This window comes from Pan troglodytes, chromosome 2 (genome assembly GCF_028858775.2).
Source record: "Pan troglodytes isolate AG18354 chromosome 2, NHGRI_mPanTro3-v2.0_pri, whole genome shotgun sequence".
NCBI classification, from domain to species: Eukaryota; Metazoa; Chordata; class Mammalia; order Primates; family Hominidae; genus Pan; species Pan troglodytes.
The window spans coordinates 144,923,445-144,946,610 of NC_086015.1; the positions used below are offsets into that span (position 1 = coordinate 144,923,445).

The window sequence follows — 23,166 nt, forward strand, 5'->3', positions numbered from 1 at the left end:
CCTGGAAGTCCCTTCCTCTCCAAGGGCACACGTTTGTGCCACACTGGCTAAGTTAGGGATGTAGACTGGCTAAGATGACGTATTTCCTTGCAAAGCTGAGCAGCTGTAAAGGAATTTAGCTTTTGGCTTTCAGCCTCGGCCCTATTGGTCACCACTGCTTTCTATCATGCCAGAAGGAGACAAAAAGAAATGGATGCCACATGTGATCAGTATCCACATCATTCATCATTCTGGGCAGTCAACTTACGTTTTCAAATGCATTTTTCTCTGTGAAGAGATTTTACAAATAGAAAAATCATATTTCATCTTGTTCACGAGTGGTCTCAAGGCATTATTAGAAACACTGTACTTGGAAAAGCACTGAACAGTGAGATAAAGTTTCCATAACATGATTGCAGTTTACACTCTATTAGTCATTGATTCATTGATTCATTGAACAAACATTTATTAAATACCTACCATGTGCCAGATACTATTCTAGTGTGAATAATGTAGCACTGTTATATCATTCATGACAGCTGTCATTTGCTATCATTCCCATGCCTTACTTAGATGTAAGGATGAATGAGATTTAGACAAGTTAGGCTTACCCCTAATAAAACCAAAAGATGGGCCAGTGTTCATCCCTCCAACTGTGTTCTAAAGGAAAATAAATCCTTCCTATTTCCTTTTTTTTTTTTTTTTTTTCAAGACAGAGTCTTGCTCTGTCATCCAGGCTATGCAGTGGTGCAATCTCAGCTCACTGCAACGTTTGCCTCCCAGGTTCAAGCAATTCTCCTGCCTCAGCCTCCCAAGTAGCTGGAACTACCGGCACATGCCCCAACACCCGGCTAATTTTTGCATTTTTAGTAGAGATGGGTTTCACCATGTTGGCCAGGCTGGTCTCAAACTCCTGACCTCAAGTGATCTGCCCTTCTTGGCCTCCCAAAGTGCTGGGATTACAGGCGTGAGCCACCACGCCCAGCCAATCCTGTCTGTTTCATCCAACAACCCAGCAGATTAGATTCATGTCCAAAGAAACCAACCAAATCCTTTTTTTTAAAAGCATACTTTCTACTCTTTTTCCCCAACTGGCAACCTAGGAAGGCCTGATGTCCAAATTTATCTCCTTTTCCTGAAAAGCAAGTTTTCCCTCCAGGCTTGAAAACTTATGCTTGATTATCCTTGACTCTGTTCTCTTCCTTGCTCTAACCACGCTAGTTACCATTCACTTAATGTCAGCTTCATAAGGGCAGGGATTTTTGTCTCTTTTGTTCTCCGTTGGGTCCCTGGCACCTACACCACTGCCTGACACATAATAGGAGCTCGAAAATATTTGTTAAATGCTGAAGGAATTCAAGTCTTGTCTAGCTCCAGGGTTATGCTCTCGATGGTGGACATTGTGGACAAAATTAGTGTATAGTTAAATGATCCTTTAAGATTCCATAATTTGCCCATACATTACAATATCTAGGCATATTATCTCTAAGTCCCACACAGTTTCTTCCCCAGTTTTGGAACAGATCACTTGGTCTTTCTTCAGTTGGGTCCAGATGAAGTAGTTGGTTAGTGTTTAGGGGGCACATATAACTCTAAACACTTGTAGGCCCCCAGAAAAAGGTTTGAACTTGGGACTGCCAATTCCGATTTCCCATCTCACACTTACTGAGTGGATGAACCCTCATTATGCCTGTGATTATTTCTTTTCCTCCATTCCCTTCCTGTATTTTTCTTTGCCAAACTCCTAAACTTGAACTGACATAAATTAAATGTGGACCTGATGCTGTTTCCCAGCACTGACAATAGACTCTACAAAAGCTGTGTCGACTGACAAGCGTGAACCAACCCCAGGAACCCTGAGCCCAGTCATGAATTCTACAAAGGCAGGATGGTTCTTTCTCCTTCAGATTTTCTCTTTTAAAGCTCAAAAAGGTAACAGCTTTTCAGGCTCCTTTAAAGGGCTGAATTCCTTCATAAGAACTGTCACTTCCCCTAGATCAGTGGGCAACTCATTCATCTTCTTCCAGGAAATTTCTAGATACATCATTTTCCTCTTCAAAGTAAAGGCAACAATCTAAATCTTAGATGGAATTTCCTTTCATGCAGAGTAATTTTGGGCTTCTTGTTCTAAAGAAGGAAGGATGTACTGAGTATAAAACGAGGACTTTAAAAATTATATATACAGTATTTCCTTGACTATACTGCAAATGTACCTACTCACACAAGTCCAGTAAAGTACAAGCTAAAAGAATAAAGTCAGCTTAGCTGGTGACAAACAGGGGAACTATTGTCTAAAAATAATAAAATACTTTGATTTTCTTGTAGGAATCAAGAAGAAAATTGAAGGTCTGATGGAAACTGGTCCTTGGTTAGTGAAGTTGCATTTGGCAGATAATGGCATAGATGGAAAAGGAAGAGAAGGAGAAAATGGTTTATTGGAATTCATTCAAACTTTAACATGGTAAGTAGCAAGTTAAGAGGCTTTATTTGTTCACCTTTTAAAACTAAGTGCTTGAATTAAATCATGGGGATAATTATTTAACTGCACCTTTTTAGCAGTTTCCAATGAGGTTTTTCAGCTCTGAGAGCCAAGCAGTGACCCATCTTGGTCTTGGTACCTAACGTGGCAAACAGTTGTGTGTGGACCATAAAGCAGTCTCAAAGACCTCACTAGAAGCCCCATTTTAAGAAGTTGGCAACTGAGGAAAAACAGGAAGTATGACCTCCCAATTTTTCTTTCTTAAAGTCAGGATATAATGTAAAATGTAATCAATGTGACCTGAGGAAGAAGGGCAGCCTACTCAGGAGTGAACACTCTTTTGTGTTTGATTACAAAGTTGTCCCAGCCTCCTCAGGCAGAAGGACACAGCTATTCTCAAAAACTTCTCAAAAACAGGATATTTCCTTGCCTTGTTTGTCTTGAGAATCTTAGGCATTTTCCTGTCCAGGCCTACTGAGTCCACATCCCCAGTGGGCCAAGTAGGATTTGCAGCTACTGTAGAAAAAGCTTGCTGGGTGGAAACAACTCCAAGATATATAGTTTCAGTTAGTCGATAGTGACAGCACCATGGGGACAGTCAAGGGCAACAGAACACAGCCAAGGCTTGAGGCTTGAGAGCTTGATGGATGGCTACTTAGTATTATTATTACTACTTTTATTTTTATTTTTGAGACACGGTCTTACTCTGTCACCCAGGCTGGAGTGCAGTAGTGCGATCTCTGCTCACTGCAACCTCCACCTCCCTAGTTCAAGCAATTCTCCTGCGTCAGCCTCCTGAGTAGCTGGGACTACAGGCGTGCGCCACCACACCCAGCTAATTTTTGTATTTTTAGTAGAGATGGAGTTTCACCATGTTGGCCAGGCTGGTCTCAAACTCCTGACCTCAAGTGATCTGCCCACCTCGGCCTCCCAAAGTGCTGAGATTACAGGCGTGAGCCACTGTACTCAGTCTACTTATTATTTTAGAAGAAAAATATTCCTTCTCTGTCTGGGCATGGTGGCTCACACCTGTAATCCCAGCACTTTGGGAGGCCGAGATGGACAAATTACTTGAGGTCAGGAGTTTGAGACCAGCCTGCCCAACATGGTGAAACTGCATCTCTACTAAAATACAAAACAATTAGCTGGGCATGGTGGCAGACACCTGTAATCCCAGCTACTCAGGAGGCTGAGACAGGAGAATCACTTGATCCCAGGAGGCAGAGGTTGCAGTGAGCCAAGATCGTGTGCACTCCAGCCTGGGCAACAGAATGAGACTTTGTCATGAAAGAAAGAAAGGGAAGGGAAGGGAAGGGGAGGGGAGAGGAGGGGAGGGGAGAGGAGGGGAGGGGAGGGGAGGGAAGGGGAAGGGGAAGGGAAGGGAATCTTCTCTAATATACTTATTCAGGAAGGCTGGGAAGATTTTCAACTTTAATAGCTTCTCTACTTTTCTATAATAATCCTATTAATAAGCTTCATTTCATTGCCCTTTTAATACAATGCTGATTTAATATATTGCTGATATATTATGCTTTTAGTATATTGCTAAAATTTTGTTAAGGATTTTTGCATCTATGCTCATGAAGCATATTAGTCTGTACTTTTTTTTTTTTTTTTTTTTGAGATGGAGTCTCGCTCTGTTGCCTGGGCTGGAGTGCAATGGTATGATCTCGGCTCACTGCAACCTCTGTCTCCGAGTTCAAGGGATTCTCCCACCTCTGCCTCCCAAGTAACTGAGACTACAGGTGCAGATCACCATGCTTGGCTAATTTTTTGTATTTTTAGTAGAGGTGGGGTTTCACCATGTTGGCCAGGCTGGTCTTGAACTCATGATCTCAAGTCATCTGCCCAGCTAGGCGTGAGCTACCACACACAGCTGTACTTTTCTTTTCTCGTAATATCTTTGTCTGGCATTAAGATCAGGGTAATTCTGGCTTTACAGAATGAGCTAATAAGTGTGCCCCTCTCTTCTATTTTATGAAATAATTTGTGTAGCATTGGCATTATCTCACCCTTAAATATTCAGTAGAATTATCAGTGAAAACATCTGGACCTGGAGCTTTCTTTATGGGAAGGTTTTTAACAACAAATTCGATTTTTTTTTTTTTTTGAGACGGAGTCTCTCTCTGTCACCAGGCTGGAATGCAGTGGTGCAATCTCGGCTCACTGCAACCTCCGCCTCCCGGGTTCAAGTAATTCTCCTGCCTCAGGCGTGAGCCACCATGCCTGGTCTAAATTCAATTTCCTTAATAGATATAAGGCTATTCTGGATATTTTATCTTGAGTAAAGCTTTAGTAGTTTGTGTCTTTCAAGAAATTTATTTCATCTAATTTGTCAGATTTATTGACATAAAGTTCTTCATAATATTTTCTTACGATCCTTTTAATGTGTGTAGCATCTATAGTGATGTCTCCTTTTTCATTCTTGATATTGATTACTTGTGTTTTCTCTTCTTCTGATTGGTCTGGTTAGAAATTTATTAATTTTATTGATCTTCTCAAGGAACCACTCTTGATTTTCACTACTGTTTTTCTGTTTTTAACTTTATTGATTTCATCTCTTGTCTTTATTATTTCCTTTATTCTGCTTACCTTGGGTTTAATATGCTCTTCTCTTTCTCAATTATTAAAGTGAAAGCTTAAGTTATTGATTTTAAATCTTTTAATTTTTCTAATATAAATGTTTATATTAGCACTAAGCACTGCTTTTATTGTATCCTACAAATTTCGATATGTTATATTTTCATTTCATTCGGTTCAAAATATTTTCTAGTGTTCCTTTTCATTTGTTCTCTAACCTATGGGTTATTTAGAACAGCTCTGTTTAGTTTCCACATATGTGTATATTTTTTCAGATAGCATTCTGTTTTAATCAAGAGATTAAGAATCTCTTGATTTTTAATTAAGTTCTGCTGTGGTTGGAAAACATACCTGGTGCAATGGCATGATCTCGGCTCACTGCAACCTCCATCTCCCAGGTTCAAGCGATTCTCTCACCTCCACTTCCCAAGTAACTGGGACTACAGGTCCCATGCCTGGTGTGGTCATGTAGTCCCAGCTACTTGAGAGGCTGAGGTGGGAGGATTGCTTGAGCTCAAGAATTTGAGATCAGCCTGGGCAACATAGCAAGATCTCATCTCTAGCGGAAAAAAGGAACACACTTGTTTTATTTCTTTTATGGCCCAGATCTGATCTATCTTGGTAAATGTTCCATGTGCATGAGAAAAGAATGTGTATTCTGCTGTTACTGGATTGAATGTCCCATAAATGTCAATTAGGTCAAGTTGGTTGGGAGTGTTATTGAAGTCTTCTATATATGTACAAATTTTTACATGTTCTATCAATTATTGAGAGAGGGAAAAATTGTGATTTTGTTTATATCTCCTTGTAGTTTAATCAATTTTTGCCTCATGTATTTTGAAGCTCTGTTTTTAGGTACATAAACATTTTTTATTGTTGTGCCTCTTAATGAATTGACACTCATCATTATGAAATGGTCTTCTTTATCCTTGGTAATGCTCCCTACTTTGACTGATATTAATATAGCCACTACAGGTTTTTTTAAATGAATATTTACATAATTTGTCTGTTTTCATCCTTTGGTTTTAACCTATCTGTGTTTTTATATTGAAATTGGGTTTCTTATAGACAGCATACAGCTGAGAGCTTCTTTTTTTATCCATTTGACAATCTTTGTCTTTTAATTGTTTAGACCATTATATTTAATGTGATTATCTTTATGGTTTATTTGGTTTTTAATCTATCATCTTGCCATTTGTTTTCTATTTGTCTCATCTGTTCCTTGTTCCTTTTAAACTGGTTTTCTGTTGCTTTTTAGATTAAGTAATGTTTATAAGTCCATTTTTATATCTTTTATTGGCTCGTGAGCTATACCTCTTGGTCTTTTTTTTTCTAGTGGATGCTCTAGTGTTTACAGCCTTTACCTTTAACTTATTACAGTCTACCTTCAAATAACTTTATACTACTTCACTTATAGTATAAGAATCTTACAACAGTATACTTCCATTCTCTTCCTATCCTTTGTGTTTTTGTAGTCATATATTTTACCTTTACCAGTGTTATAAATCCAAGGATACATTATTATTATGTCTAGTTTAAGCAGTTGTTTTTTTTAATAAGGGGGGAGTTTTTTATGTTTATTCACATATTTACCATTCTGGCATTCTTTAGTCTTTTGGCTATATTCACATTTCTATGTGATATCATATTCTTCTGTCTAAAGGACTTACTTTATACATTTCTTGTAATCCTGGTCTGCTGGTGATGAATTCTCTAAGCCTTTGTATATCTAACAAGTCTATGCTGCCTTCATTTATAAAGTTTTTTTTTTTTTTGGCTGGGTACAAAATATTTGATTGATAGTTAATACTTTTTTTTTTTTTTTGGAGATGGAGTCTTGCTCCTGTTGCACAGGCTGGAGTGCAGTAGCACAATCTCGGCTCACTACAACCTCCACCCCCTGGGTTCAAGTGATTCTCCTTCCTCAGCCTCCCGAGTAGCTGGGATTACAGGCGCCTGCCACCATACCTGGCCAATTTTTGTATTCTTAGTAGAGGCAGGGTTTCACCATGTTGGCCAGGCTGGTCTCAAACTCCTGACCTCAGGTGATCCACCTGTCTTGGCCTCCCAAAGTGCTAGGATTACAGGTGTGAGCCACCGCTCCCAGGAGACAGTTAATACTTTTAAGATGTTGCTCCACTATCTTCTGCTCTTATTGTTTCTGAAGAGACATCATTTTTATCTCTATTCTTTTGTATATAATTTGTTTTTATTCCTCTGTATGCTTTTTTTTCTTCTTCTTCTTCTTTTTTCAGACAGAGTCTCACTGTCACCCAGGCTGGAGTGCAGTGACATGATCTTGGCTCACTGTAACCTCTGCCTCCCTGGTTCAAACAATTTTCATGCCTCAGCCTCCCAACTACCTGGGACTACAGGCTTGCAACCAATATGCCCAACTAAATTTTTTTCGTATTTTTAGTAGAGACGGAGTTTCGCCATGTTGCCCAAGCTAGTCTCAAGCCCCTGGCCTCAAGTGATCCGCCCACCTTAGCCTCCCAAAGTGCTAGGATTACAGGTGTGAGCCACCGTGCCCAGCCTCTGGCTGCTTTTAAGACTTTCTTTTTATCACTGGTTTTCAGCAATTTAAGTATGACATGCTTAGTGTGACTTTCTTCTTTTTTCAGATTGGAGTTTGTTGAACTTCTTAGATCTATGCGTTTGCAGTTTTCATCAAATTTAGAAAATTTTAGACCACTCCTTTTCAAGTATTTTTTTTCTATCACTCCTGTCTTTTATTCTTCTGAAACTCTAATTATATATAGGTTAGGCTACTTGATTTTGTCCCACAGCTAAATGATGTTGTGTTCTTTTTTGGGGTTTTTTTTCGGTCTTTTTGTCCTCTGCATTTCACTTTGGGTAGTTTCTGTTGTTACATCTTCACATATTGTCTACAATGTCTACTATGCTGCAAAGTCCATCCAATGTGTTTTACTTATCTCAGACATTGTACTTTTTAATTTCTGAAAGTTCAATTTAAGTCTTTTTTTTTTTTTTTGAGACAGAGTATCGCTGTGTCACCCAGGCTGTAGTGCAGTGGTGTGATCTCAGCTCACTGCAATCTCCACCACCCAGGTTCAAGCAATTCTCCTGCCTCAGCCTTCCAAATAGCTGGGATTACATGCACTCGCCACCATGCCTGGCTAATTTTTGTATTTTTAGAGACGGGTTTTCACCATGTTGGCCAGGCTGGTCTTGAACTTGAAATATTTTGCACAGATAAATTACAAAGTCACCACCTCTGGCAAATGAATCAGAGGAAGTTCCCCTTCCAGATCCACGCTTTGGAGCCCAGCATTTGGCAAGCAGATCTCTGTTGGATTTCAGCCCCACTTACCCTCTTGGAAGGCACCTTGTGCAGGGCACAAGCACTTAACCATGTGGGTGGCCCTGGTCACAGCTGGCGTGTAGTGAATGCTCCATCAAACCTTAGCTCATGTGAGGCTGCATGGTGTAGTGGTGAGATCCAAAGCCTCTGGAGTCGACCTAGATGTAGAATCGTTGCGTTATGAAGTTTGTCCTCCTCACTTCCTGCCCTCCTTCTGTGGACCCTCTGTTCCACCTCACATCCCTGCTGTCCACTCATTTTGTCTGAAGACACTGCACACAACCAGGCAGTTCAGGAAGCCAAGTCTGGTCAAATCCTGACTAGGCTGACTGTTTCCTCAAGAGCAAGACCTTTGAGAGAGTCTGGCAGGACCATTCAGCTCTGGCCTTGCATTCCAGCTGCTGAATCAGTGGAAAATATATACAATGAGCGAGAAAGTAGCCTCATATTCAATGTGGACCCTAACTGAAATTTCATACCTGCAGCCCATGGTAAGGGCTTGAAATTGTTTTATTGATAGTCATATAACTTCTTTCAGAGCAGAGGCCATGTGTCAAACCTCTCTTAATCCCTGCAGTGCTAGGTACATAATATGCATGTAATAAGTATGCACTCAATATACTATCAGCGGCATTGCATTTGCAAAATGCTTTCATAGAAATGGCTTCATTCTGTTTTCACTACAACCTTACGAAATAGGCAGAACAGGCTTTTTCAGGCCAGTTTTATAGATGAAGGAGGTGAGGGCACATAGCCTGCCGTCATCACATGATCTGACACATGATTTGATAAGGGGTTGAAGCTGACCAGGAGTCCAGGCCTTTGCCCAAATTTCTTATTCACTCATGATGCCAGAGAGTCCCAAAGACCAGTCAGCAGTCCAGTGCAAGGCCTGCACTTTAAGAAATTTCCCATGGTGGCACATGCCTGAATTCTAGCTACTTGGGAGGCTGAGGCACAAGAATTGCTTAAATTGGAAGATGGAGGTTGCAGTGAGCCAAGATTATGCCACTTCTCCCCAGCCTGGGTGACACAGCGAGACCCTGTCTCAAAAAAATTTTTTTTTCAATAGTCCTCAAAGAAATTACAAACGTAATGACAGTACAGTTTACTTTTCATAAAACTAAAGTTATTTGATTTAAAGGGCTATCCTTTGTTTTCAGACTATGCCCTTACTAATTTGATGTAAAAATGTTTGCTCGTTTACAGTGTGGATAGTTGTTATTTCTTGACATACTAAAAGTTGCCAAACCTTTGTCTGTCCCTCTAAACTTTTGGACATTTGCTGGTATGTAAAATCTAAACCAGGAAGTCCTGCATTACATTATATCATACCATATCTTTTGAGTAAATAAACGAATTAAGGATTTAAAGCAACCAAAAATCCTTATTCTACCAACTTACCTAGGAGAAGTATCCGAACTAGAGAGAGTAGATTGGTAAAAATTGGTTTCGGGGTGTCTTTGGTCTCACATTGGGCCAATGCATCATCTTGGGTTTGGGGTTGGGGGAGGGGTTTAAAAAGAGAGATCATTCTCCAAAATAACTGGATTGAGGTTCTTTGAGTAACAATGCTTGACACGATGCCTGTGTGTGTGTGTGTGTGTGTGTGTGTGTGTGATTTTCTTTTGACAGCCTGATCAAATACTCTGCCTACTTAAGGGAAATTGACCTTGGAAACAATGTTCTGGGAGAAATGGCTGCTGCTAACATACTTGAAGCGCTGAGAGCCAGAAAGACAGGTAGAGTGTTTTCAGATTATGTGTTTCCCCTCCACCTGCCCACAGCCACTCACTCCTAAACGCTGTACTACTCACAACTTGCTCCGCTTTTTTCATTTAAGTAACTGGCCCGAACTATGCAATGACCAGGAACACTGTCACAGGCCAGCCATCATTGTGTCAATTTTCCCGGTGATTTGCACAGAGTTCAAGAATTTCTAGGATGTCATATGTAGCCTTCAATCTAAGTAATGCATGTTTTTAAAGGGAAATTTTCTCTATTGCTTTTTTTCTCTCTTGATCCTCTCATCCTTGCCTGTTCTTGAAGAAATGCTTCTCCCACTCTCCATTCTCCTCTCAGCCCAACCTGCAAAGAGGTCTCCAGATATCAATTGGAAAACTCAAGTAACACCCCCCCGTAAGATTTTGATGTGCTTTCTGGATCATCAAACGATGATTAAATTGTGATTGGCATAGGGAGAGCAGTAAGTCTTTTATGATCCTGCAATCCTTTGAAAAGGAGAGAATCACATGTGGAAGGAGTTGGTTCCTATGGCCACTCCTGCCCTCTCCATCGCCAGCATGCATGACTGGAATTAATGACGGCTGCTTGCCCTGCTAATGCAGAGGTGAAGAAATGTCATTTTAAATGAAGCTCAATGGAAGACTTCATAAACAGATTTGAAAATGCAAATTCAACCTTAAGGAAAGTAGAAAGAACTCTTGGTATGTTACTGGGCAGGTCAAGCGGAGAGAATTAAGCAGTCCAAGCATCTGTCTCTACCATTTCCTCAGAATGGTCTTAGAGGCATAGCATAATCATAGATTGCATTTTTCTTTTAATGCTCTAGAGTTTTAGATAGAAGAATTATAATGATATTACTGTATATTGTATTGACATTTTTAAAACTAAAACTCCTACATTTTTAACAGCCAATCAAGTGATTCCATGATGTTTAAGTTATCCCTTTATTTTAGAGAAACAGAATATCTACTTTCTATTCCATTAGAGTTGAATTCAATTTCAGCAGAATTACTCTGTTAAATTTAGTTCAAATATAGCTTTAAGCTTGATAAACTGAAGGCAGGTTAATGCTTTCATTTGTTTTTCCTGGCACTGTAGTAACTTTTTCATTGTACATTGAGGGAGAAGACGTTACAAGTCTGCAGGCAGTCTCGTGACCATGACTATAGTGAATGCTAATGACAATCAGTCTCAGATGACTTGATGGAAAGTGATTATCTCTGAGTATGTATTTGGAGCTGGAAAACATCATGCTTTGCTTAGTAAATGTTTTAATTTGCATAAATGAGAAGATAATTATGAAATATCCACCTGAAAATACAAATACGCATTTAGAAGGCATTAAAAAGTAATTTATAGTTCAAGAAATCTTTTTTTCAAATATAGTAATATGTATCATGAGTAGCATTAATGCATCCCTCTCTTGAGCTGAAATAATTATGGTGTTTCTGATGGAACACTTCAATTGGATTGTTAGTTTGAACACCAAGAAGATTCCTCAAAACAGGGTTAACTGGTTGGGTTTTATAGGAAAAATCTCTTCCCATTCAGCCCTAATGGCATCATTTTAAACATTAAAAGCAATTAGTAGTATAGAACTAATGTTCTTCAATTGATTGTTTCTTAACATTTGCAAGTTAACAAGCTAATTTCTAATTCTAATTCTAATTCGTTCATGAAATCCAAATTAACAGCCTGAGGTCACTTACTTGGCTATCAAGGAGATCTTAATGACCTGCCTTTAATGATGGATGAGGCCCAGTGAAATCTTCCTCAGAAACATTAGCAAGCTCATTTCATTAAAAAAAAAATAGCTAGTGAAACAATAAGCTGTTATCCTGTCTTACTGCTTTTTCACTAATAAGAAAACAGAGTACTGAAGGAACATTTCATTTATTCATTCTTATTTCTTTCAATATATATTTGTTAAATGCCTGTCATGTACCAGGCCCTGTTCTGGGCCTGGTAGGAGGAGAGTCATGAATTCCTGCCTTCATGAGGCATATATATGATTGTATATCTGATGGGGATCATACTTAGAGGAAAAATAAAGCAAATGAGGGGGTAAAGTGTGTGTCAGGGCATGGGGGTTGCCATCTTAGGGTAGCTAGGGAAGGCTTTGCTGAGAAGGGACACTTGAGTAAAGACCTAAAGTAATGATGGAGCAGGCCATGTGAATATCTGAGAGATGAGCATTCTGGCTAGAAGGAACAGCAAGTGCCAAGGCCTTAAGGTAGGAGCCTCCTGGTGTGTTCAGTAAAGCAGCCAGCATGGCTGAATGGAGTGAGCTAGAATGGGAGAGTCAGAGGACAAACAATTTGAGATGCAAGTATGCAGAGCAGAAAGCCTTCTAGACCCTTGTGAGGACTTTTGGGTGTAACTGTTGACATAGAAAGGCTTTTGAGAATGATAAACCTAGAAGTAACCTGATGTAACCCACATTTTAACAGGATTGCTTCAGCTCTATGTTAAAAATAGACTATAGGGGAGGCAAGGGCAGAACAAGGATTCTAGTTAGGGAGTTTTCTCTGGGAAAACTACACAGAGCCTTTCAGCAGACCCAGAACACCCAGCAAGGTGGAAAATGTGGGTTGGGGAGAAGCTACAAAGATGAGAATTAAGGAAAATTGTACACATTGAGCAGTTGAAACTCAGTCCTTACTACCACCCCAGGCTTGTCTGCCCTGCTTCCAGAAGGCTGACAGCCATGTAGAAGATTGGGATATTACTTGAGAAATTGAATAGCCCTAGAAAAAGAAATTCTAGATGCTGACAGCTGGCCATCTCCTCACCATTCAAAGAAGCCTAGCAGGTCAGCAAGCCCTGAACATACATGACAGCTGCCCATCAGCCCTTGTATGTCTTATGCTTCATTGTGAACAGATACCTGAGAACCTCCAGACACTTGAGGCAAGTCTCCAATACGAGAGACCAACCCTGAAACAGAGGGAATGAAGGAACCCTGAAGATACAGAAACAATGCAGAAAACTAAAGAAAAACCAAAAAAAGCTGTAACATTATAGCATTCTGAATGGAAGAAAAGATAAGGCATCCATAAAAAGGGAATGGGGTACTATGAAAAAAGAACAATTAGAAAATAAGAAAAAGTTTTTGGACAGTAAAAAAGATAGACAAAATAAAATATTCTGGGGGGAAAAAAAGGTAGACAGATAAAATCAAGAAAGTCAGCCCTCTGCTCCTCCAGTTTGAGAGACAGCTGCATTTTCTCATACAGCGCCAGCTGCGCCCCTCAGACACCAGGGTGAAGGGTGAAGGCCAAAATAAACAGATGTATCCACAGTGGGCCTTGGTCACCAGGGCTGCTTTTAACTCTGGCAAAGTGGATGTTGTCACCATCAATGACCCCTTCATTGACCACAACTACATGGCCTACATGTTCTAGTATGAGCGTGTTCCAGTATGAACAAGGCCAAGTTCCACATGACCTCCAAGGAGTAAGACCCCTGAACCACCAGTCAGAGCAAAGAGGACGAGAGAGGCCCTCAGCTGCTGGGGAGTCCCTGCTGCACTCAGTCCCCCACCACACTGAGATTCCCCCCTGAAGAGGGAAGGTCTGGGGAGCTCTGCTTTGTTGTGTACCATCAACAAAGTCACCTGTACTCAGCCCCCACCCCACCCCCCCAAAAAGAAAGAAAGCTTCAGAAGTGAAACAAAAGATAAGGAGATGAAAAATTGGTGAGAAAGTATAAGAGACAGAGGATCAACCTACGAACATCGGTGTCTAACTAAGAGTTTTCAGAAAGAGAAAGCAGAGAAAAGTGAAGACAGGGAATTATCAAAGGAATAAATAAAGAACTTTCCCAGAACCAAGGAACATAAATCTGCACGTTGAAAGAGCCCATTGGGTGTCCAGCACAGGGAAATATAAAAAGTATATCATGATGGCATTCAGAACACTAGGAATAAAAAGGGGATCCTAACAGCTAACTAAAAGAAAACAATTTGCATCCAAAGGACTGGGAATTAGAATGACATCAGACTTCGTAACTAGAAGCTAGGGGCAACAAAGTGCTACTGTGACAATTCTATGAGAAGTCTATACCTTCCCAACTTCTAACCATGTATGAGGCCAAAATAAAGATGTTTTCAACATGCAAGCATTCCAAACATGTGCCTCCTCTGAGTCTATTCTTAGGAAACTTCCAAAGAACATGCTTGAGCAAAATGAGAAAATAAACCAGGAAGACAAGCCAGGCGCAGTGGCTCATGCCTGTAATCCCTGCACTTTGGGAGGCTGAGGCAGGCGGATCACTTGAGGTCAGGAGTTCGAGACCAGCCTGGCCAACTTGGCGAAACCCCCCTCTCTACTAAAAATACAAAATTAGCCAGGCATGGTGGTAAACACCTGTAAGCCCAGCTACTCAGGAGGCTGAGGCAGGAGAATCACTTGAACCGAGGAGGCAGAGGTTGCAATGGGCCGAGATCGCACCACTGCACTCCAGCCTGGGCAATAGAATGAGACTGTCTCAAAAAAATAAATAAAAAAAATAAAATAAAATAAACCACAAAAACAAAGAACGCCAAGTTCAGAAATCGGAAGGCCCAATACAGGACAGTAAAAAAGGGAGTCCCAGATGATGGTTGAGGTAAATCCAAATTGGAGCAGAAAAGTAGAAGACTTTGTAAAGGAGAAAGACTTGGTTAAAAACTGAACTTATAGAGCATGTGAAATACTTAAGTATTTTGTCAACTGAGGTCAGGAGTTCAAGACCAGCCTGGCCAACATGATGAAACCCCCATCTCTACTAAAAATACAAAAATAAAAAATAAATACTTAGGTATTTTGAAAGAAATATTGATAAGTATATTTGAAATGACAGAAACCTGTGGGAAAATATTTAGAATAGGTACACAGAAAACTCTGCAAATGAAAAAACAGGCAATTATTAACTTAGACAAAAGATAGATATACAATGAAATATGTACAAAAATATACCAATGAATACACCAAGTGTTGATTTAACTAAAAATTGTGATATATCTTTATTGGGAGGCTTGGTGAGAGGAAGTTACAAAAGTCAATATGTAAAATTTTAAATGGAAATATCAAGAAATAATATAATAAGCACTTTGTTTAAAATCAGGCAGTAAATATCATGAAAAACTGCTGAATAAGTTGAAAGTGGCTGCCTCTGCAGAAGAGAACTTGGGGCCACGTGCAGTGGCCTACACCTGTAATCCCAGCACTTTGGGAGGCCAAGGTGGGAAGATCACTTGAGCCCAGGAGTTCAATACCAGCCTGGGCAACCTAGGGAGACCCCATCTCTACAAGAAGAAGAACAAGAGGAAGAGGAAGAGGAAGGAAGAAGAAGAAGAAGAAGAAGAAGAAGGAGAGGAAGAAGAAGAAGAGAGGGAGGGGGAGGGGAGGGGGAGGGGGAAAGAAGGAAGGAAGGAAAGAAAGAGAAGAAAGAATGAGAGAGAGAAAGAAAGGAAGGAAGGAGGGAAGGAAGGAAGGAGGGAAGGAAGGAAGAAGAAAGAAAAGAAAAGAGAAAAGAAAAGAACAGAAAAGAGAAAAGAAAAGAAAGAAAAGAAATTGGTCTGTTGCCCAGGCTGGAGTCCAGTGGCATGATCTTAGCTCACTGTATCCTTGAACTTCTGGGCTCAAGTGATCGTCCTACCTCAGCCTCCCAAGTAGTTAGGACTACAGGCATGTGCCACCATGCCTGGCTAATTTTAAATTTTTTGTAGAGGTTAGGTCTTGCCATTTTTCCCAGGCTGGTCTTGAACTCCTGAAACCCAAAGTGCTAGGATTGCAGGCATAAGCCACTAGCCACTGCACCCAGCCAAAAATATTTTTAAAGAGAGAATTGAAAAGTGCCTAGCTTTCTCACCATGTAATTTGTTGTTATATAACTCCAGGTCAATACCTAATGCTGGCTTAAATCATCTTAGTTTCCACAAAAGAAGAGGAAGTCTCAAACACTTGGGATATGCTTCATTGAAGAATGAGTAGAATTTTATAAGTGGAAAATAAGTAGAAAGGATGACCGAAAGTGTGGCATCCAGGAAACATAACAGTCTTTTGTGAGCTTAGGCGACACATGAATCCTCTGAGGTCTCAGCTGGCCTCCATTCCACACTCCTGGCCCCATTTCAAATGGTCTGTAGCATATGAAACACCTCACAGCCTGCGCCGTGCATGCCACACTCCCTCCTTGCCTCAGTGGTCAAGACTTTGACCTTTGTTTTCCTACTGAAGACTTTGCCTTCCCGTGCTTTGGACCTGTCCTCTATATTTCTAACTCCGAGCTTTGTTTTTCTCCTTGACCAGGATTTATACCTGTTTCCGATTAAATACTGCATCATATAGAGATAGTGTTTGGCTACAGGTAACAGAACCAGCTACAGTGCCCTACACAGGTGGAAGACGACTGGGCAGGTACAGCTACTGCACCACATCATCAATGTCCCAGATTCCTTCTCTCCTTCTCCACCATCACCTCAGCAAGTGGCCCTTATCCTCATGGCTGCAAGGTGGCTCCCACACCTGTGACCTCTCCTCTCCATTCCAGACGAGAAGAAGGAGAAGAAAGGACAAGGAGGAAGTGCTAGTATCTGATTTCTGGCCCATTCTTTTTTTTTTTTTTTTGAGACAGTTTCGTTCTTGTTGCCCAAGCTGGAGGGCAATGGTGTGATATTGGCTCACTGCAACCTCCGCCTCCTGGGCTCAAGCAATTCTCCTGCCTCCCAAATAGCTGGGATCACAGGCGTGCACCACCATGCCTGGCTAATTTTGTATTTTTAGTAGAGACGGGGTTTCTCCACATTGGTGAGGCTGGTCTCAAACTCCCAGCCACAGGTGATCCGCCCACCTCGGCCTCCCAAAGTGCTGGGATTACTGCGCCCGGCCTCAAGTTGTGACATTCTAAACCACATTGTCTTACACCTCCAGGTTCCTTTCCATATTCATCCACCTTGCCTTCCACTGCTCTTTCCTGTGCCCAGCCTGATTTGACCTCATACTTGTACAAGCATTTTCATACTTCAACCTCAATTTACCCTCTGGAGCTGAAATTCAGTACTATTTTCTAAAGTTCTTGTTTTTCCCCTCAACTGTATTTCTTGTTTTCCCTTCTGCTTTTGGCCTCTCCCTGGAGAAGCCTGGCCTCCAGAAACTGTAGTGTTAGGCACCTCCGGCCTTATAAGCAGGACCTAGCCATATGGCTAAATGAGAAGCAGGAAGGAGGAGAAGGGAGAGTTCCATGGGAAAGAATATGGAGGAGGGGTTGACACAGGCTCTCTAATAACACATTAGGGATTTGAGTCTTTATTTTATAGGAAAACCAGTGAGAACTCTGGGTTTCAAGTGATACAAAACCAATTCAAACTGACTTAAGTACAAAAGCAAATCTGTTGACTCCTCTAAGTCCAGGGTGGTTCTAGCTAAAAGTCCAGCTGAAATCAAGGGTTCACATAACGCCGCCCACCTCCATCTCCTGGGAGTTCTGCTGCTGTGTTGACTTTACCCTCAGGCAGGCTCTTTCCCACATGGGGGCAAGTTGAGCAGCATTAGCCAGAGGGTTACATTCTGCCTGATTAATAATCTCAAGAAGGAGCTCTTCTTTGGACTTTCACTGGAGGACCATGAGTCACATGCACACCTGTTAACCAATCACTGTGCCAGGGAGATGAAATACACTAGACGTCCCTGGGCTATGTGCATACCCTGGAGGGCAGGGGAGTGGAACCCTAAAACAAACTCAAGGTGCTGTTGCAGAAAGAAGCTGAAATGGAAGCTGGGTAGGCGGAAACAAGAGATGTCTACTAAAGAAAGAGGGCCAGTAATGGTATCAGAGCTGGTAATGAGAAGATCAGAATGTTGCTTTCAGATGATTAATCTGGAAGCAGGGTCCAGGATGGGCTTGGGGTTGGGGAAGTTTGGGATTAGGAAAACCAGTTAGGAGGCTACTCTATCATCCAGGTAAAAGACATGACAGTGAGAATGGGAAAGACAGGACAAGTGTAAGAAGTTACTTCAGAGGTAAATTAATTGTCAGCATCACTCGCACCAAGAAGGTATAAGGAAGAGGTATGAGGTCAGAGGAAAGTCACTCGGCTAATAAGAATGTGGGAGAATGCCTCTCTCAGAAGCCTAAGACCCACTCCCTCTAATGTAGTTGTGAGATATCCTACCTATTTATGATTATGTTCTTTCCCCGTGCAGGTAAACTACCGGTCTTAAAAATTACAGTCACTCCCCAGATCTCTTCAGATACCTTCAGCTCAATTTGGAAAAATAGCAAGAAGTCTAACACTATGCGTAAAAAGAAGAAAAAGGTAAGTTCTTGGACGTCTGTGTCAGTGAGGAGCAGCCACCAGGGAGTGCTGTGTGGAGCCTGGGCCCTTGGGGCAGACGGCACCATCAGCTGCAGGTTTTGCATTTGATTATATGAGAATTTAGGTTCTAGGTCATGCTCCCCTAAACCATCATTCCAATCTGATGGATGATGATTGAACCAAGAGACAAGTAAGTAAGAGAACAACAGTATCCTCAAAGATTGGCACAGACTGGGCCTCCCCTCTTTAATTCCCACCCCTACCCAAATCCTAGTTGCTGCTAGCCTATTATGGATCTGAAAAGATAAATTTACTTTTAAATTTACCTAAACTCTTTATGAAGGCTGTGCTACCTCTTAGGAGGTAATGCTTTATATATGTTTATTCTCTACTGTAAGAAGTTGAACTCCCTTTTTTCTGTAATTTATGATTTCCTGTTTATTATTTCACAGACTAAAAACTGAATATAGGTGCTATATTTCCATATGGATGTCATCTATTTCCATGGCCAAGCAGATATGCCTGGATAGATATTGCTTATTCTATAGTAATATTTTTCACTGTAACCAAGTCCCTTTGAAGTTCTCAAATTTGATGATTATTGTATGAAAGTTTAAAGTCATGTGATAATCCTGTCTTGTGATGATCCCATCACACTTGTCATTTTCTAAAATGTGGGTTTCACAAGTAGGCCTTAGTAAAAAAAGACTCAATTCTCTGAGGCTTCATCTCTCCTGCATATGAAATTTATAAGTTGAAGGAATTCATACTTTTATCTAAAAAGGAAAGAATCCTCTTTCATAAATATACCTATAGTTGGGAACAATAAGAATGCTTGGAAATAATAACCACTTCCTAAAAGACACCATCCCTAAAAATGAGGATCCTCCCTAAATGAGGAAACTTTTTTTTTTTAAGACAGGGTCTTGCTCTGTTGCCCAGGCTGGAGTGCAATGGTGCAATCTTGGCTCACTGCAACCTTTGCCTCCTGGGTTCAAGTGATTCTCCTGCCTCAGCCTCCTGAGCAGCTGGGATTATAGGTGTGCACCACCATGCCCAGCTGATTTTTTGTATTATTAGTAGAGACAGGGTTTCACCATGTTGGCCAGGCTGGTGTCGAACTCCTGACCTCAGGTGATCCACCTGCCTTGGCCTCCCAAAGTGCTGGGATTACAGACGTGAGCCACAGCGCCCAGCCAAATGAGGAAACTTTTAATTCCTCTGCCCCACCCTGAAGATGCCACATAGCCCCGTGAGAAATGGAAGAGGTGTGGTTGATTGATATACAGATGACAGTGGGTGAGTTGAGTTTTATATGCCACAACAATTATGGTGCAGGATGAAGAGCATGGCCTAGGCAGTTAGATGAACCAGAAGTCTCTATGGAGGAACTGCCGCTTTCCAGGTACTGAGCCTGGGCAAGTCAGTTCACCTCATGCTCCTCAGTTTCCTCTTGTGTAAGACATAGTTAAGAGTAGCAGGGCTGGGTGCAATGGCTCATGCCTGTAATCCCAGCAATTTGGGAGGCTGAGACAAAAGGATCGCTTGAGGCCAGGACTTCAAGACCAGCCTGAGCAACATAGTGAGACCCCCTATCTCTACAAAAAATTTAAAAATTAGCCAGCTGTGGTGGCATGTGCCCGTAGGCCTCGCTATTTGAGAGGCTGAGGCAGGAGGATTGCTTAAGCCCAGGAGGATAACGCTTCAGTGAGCTATAATTGCACCACTGCACTCCAGTCTGGGTGAGGAAGTGAGACCCTATCTCAAAAAAAAAAAAAAGGGTAGTGCCTATCTCAGCTGGTGAGCATTGAATGAGACCACACATGTCAAGCATTTTAGAACAATGCCTTGTTCATATTATACACTCAAAAATAAATATGAGTGGCTCTTATTATTGCTGCTGTTATTGTGGATGTTAGAATTGAGTGGTGCCAGTTATTTCACCTATGACAACCACACAAGAAACATAGGAAAGAAATGAAAAAAAGAAGACTGAAGACCCCTTCACTTTGAAGTAAAAATAAAAAACGAAAACTTCATTCATTCTATCTACAAATTTAAAAAGTGCTAGCAAGTTTGTGGAATCAAACTAACTGTAGGCTAAGAATGGTATAGTAAATTAGCTCCACTCTCCAGAGTCTTAGGATCTAGCTAAGAAGACAAGATCTTCGGCCAGGCACGGTGGCTCACGCCTGTAATCCCAGCATTTTGGGAGGCCGAGGCGGGTGGATCACCTGAGGTCAAGAGTTCAACACCATCCTGGCCAATATGGTGAATCCCTGTCCCTACTAATAATACAAAAATTAGCCAGGCGTGGTGGCACATGCCTGTAATACCAGCTACTCGGGAGGCTTAGGCAGGAGAATCACTTGAACCCGGGAGGCGGAAGTTGCAGTGAGCTGAGATCACGCCATTGCACTCCAGCCTGGGTGACTATAGCAAAACTCCGTCTCCAAAAAAAAAAAAAAAAAGACAAGATTTTCTTGCATTAAAAGTGAACAACAATAAAGTATATGACTTGGAAAAATATATGTCATTAAGCAGGATAAGAAAGGCCATAGAGTAACAAGATCAATGTAACAAATTTACCAGAACTGATGTATCCAATATGTGAGAGCTCCTGAGAACTGTTCCTGCTTAAAAGAAATGAAAATAGACTGGGTGGGCACTGTGGCTCACGCCTGTAATCCCAGCACTTTGGGAGGCCGAGGTGGGCCGATCACGAGGTCAGGAGATCGAGACCATCTTGGCCAACATGGTGAAACCCCATCTCTACTAAAAATACAAAAACTAGCTGGACGTGGTGGCCCATGCCTGTAATCTCAGCTACTCAGGAGGCTGAGGCAGGAGAATCGCTTGAACCAGGGAGCTGGAAGTTGCAGTGAGCTGAGATCATGCCACTGCACTCTAGCCTGGCAAAAGATTGAGACTCCGTCAAAAAAAAAAAAAAAGAAAAGAAAAGTCAAAAAGACCTTTTTTGAAATTTGCCACACATATCCACTGGGTAGGAGTGTAAAATCAGAATACCCCTTTAGCGGGTCTTTTGGCAGTGTTTATTAAAATGAAAAATACATAGCTTTTGACTTGGCCATTCTACTTTTAGAAATTTGTTTACTGTCACATGTGTGCAAGGAAATATGTATGAGGATGTTCACTGCAGCACTCTTTATTTTACGTGGGAAATAACTAAATTTTTCTCAAAGAGTTTCAGGGGAATAAATCACAGTAAATGTGTGTGGTAGAATACTATGCAGTCATTGAAAGAATAATGTGGATACGTAAGTGCTTATATGGAAAAGTATCCAAGTAACACCATTTTTAAAAACAGGTGAGAGAATAGTATATGTGAAAAATTCATACAAAAATGAATTGACATAGTATAATCCAGCAATTTCACTTGTGTGTATACATCTAAAAGAATTGAATGTAGCGTCATTAAGAGATATTTGAACACCATGTTCAAAGCAGCATCATTTACAATAAATCAATGGTGGAAGTAGCCCAAATGTCCATGGAGAGATGACTGGATAAATTAAATGTGATATATATATAAAATGGAATATTACTCGGCCTTAAAAACGAAGGAAATTCTGACACATGCTATGACATGGATAAACCTTTAAGAATATTATGCTAAGTGAATAAGTCAGTCACAAAAAGACAAATACTGCATGCCTCCACTTAGATACTTACAGTAGTCAAAATCAGAGACAGAAGGTAGAATGGTGGTTGGGAGGACGTGTGAGGAGGGAGTTATTGTTTAATAGGTACAGAGTTTCAGTTTTGCAAGATGAAAAAGTTCTGGAGATTGTTTGCACAACACTGTGAACATACTAAACACTACTGAACTGTACACTTAAAATGGTTAAGACGGTAAGTGTTACGCAAATTTTACCACAATTAAAAAAAATTTTTAAATTGATGCATTGTGTGTCTGCTTGTACACATACAGGAATTTCTGGAGAGTCTATTAATGGTACTTGGGTTTTTATTGTATTCCTGTTTCACTGTTTTTATCATTTGTGAGCTGTCAATTTTTAAAAACTTAAAATTGTTCAATAAATTATGATGAGCTTGTTAAACATCTGTAACAGTGTTCTTTGCTTGCTGTGTGACCTGGTGCCAAAAGTGTAGAAGCACAGTAAATGCTGTGATTTCCTGGGAGGACATGAATATGTGGTGGCAAAGAGTGGCCAGTGAGAACAGAAAGATGAGTACATTTTTTCTAAGCACAGAGGGCAATCCAGCTGAGGAAGGTAGGGGAAGTTCTATCCAATTTCAGAGATGTTAACATGTGAGGAAAAGACCATCCATGGTACACTTGGATGACTGTGCAGACCAATCTCACGAGGATCCTGCAGAGGGGTGCCGGGGATGGCCTTGACAGGTAGGTTGGGGCCATATTGTGGCGGGACTTAAATGAACAATCAGGACATTTAGATTTTGTTCTGATGATAATGTGGAGCTTTGGAACATTTTGAGCAGGAGAGTGTCAGGAGGTAGGAAAATTAACCAGGCATGTTAGATTGAATGGCAGTTAGACTGGGGAGGAAAGGCAGGGAAGAAGTCAGTACACTGTAATCCAGAAGCAGGGTGATGAAGTTAAGCTCCACAATAGGAAATGGAAAGTTTGGTTGATTCTAGAAATTTCTAAAGAAAGAATGAACAGATAATTACGTATGAAGGGCGAGGAAGGGAAAGAGTCAACAGTGACCGTGGTTTCAGACCAGGACAGTTATACCTACGAGAGAATTACAT

The 23,166-nt window shown here is 41.0% G+C and overlaps 1 protein-coding gene across 3 annotated transcripts in view; it reads left to right on the forward strand.

The window, feature by feature from the left end:
- The window catches only part of LOC746676 (uncharacterized), a 72,210-nt gene extending 51,831 nt beyond the window's left edge, over positions 1-20,379 (forward strand). For 2 of the 3 annotated variants that reach the window (XM_016942083.4, XM_016942082.4), the window contains 3 exons: positions 2,305-2,440; positions 9,999-10,105; positions 18,296-18,601. In XM_016942083.4, the coding sequence (XP_016797572.3) occupies positions 2,305-2,440; positions 9,999-10,105; positions 18,296-18,516 (464 nt within the window). In that variant the 3' untranslated portion in view covers positions 18,517-18,601. Of the gene's footprint in view, positions 1-2,304; positions 2,441-9,998; positions 10,106-18,295; positions 18,602-18,860 lie in introns of those variants that run through there. The other variant, XM_054682311.2, reaches the window with a different exon arrangement.
- Positions 20,380-23,166: the final 2,787 nt, after the last annotated feature.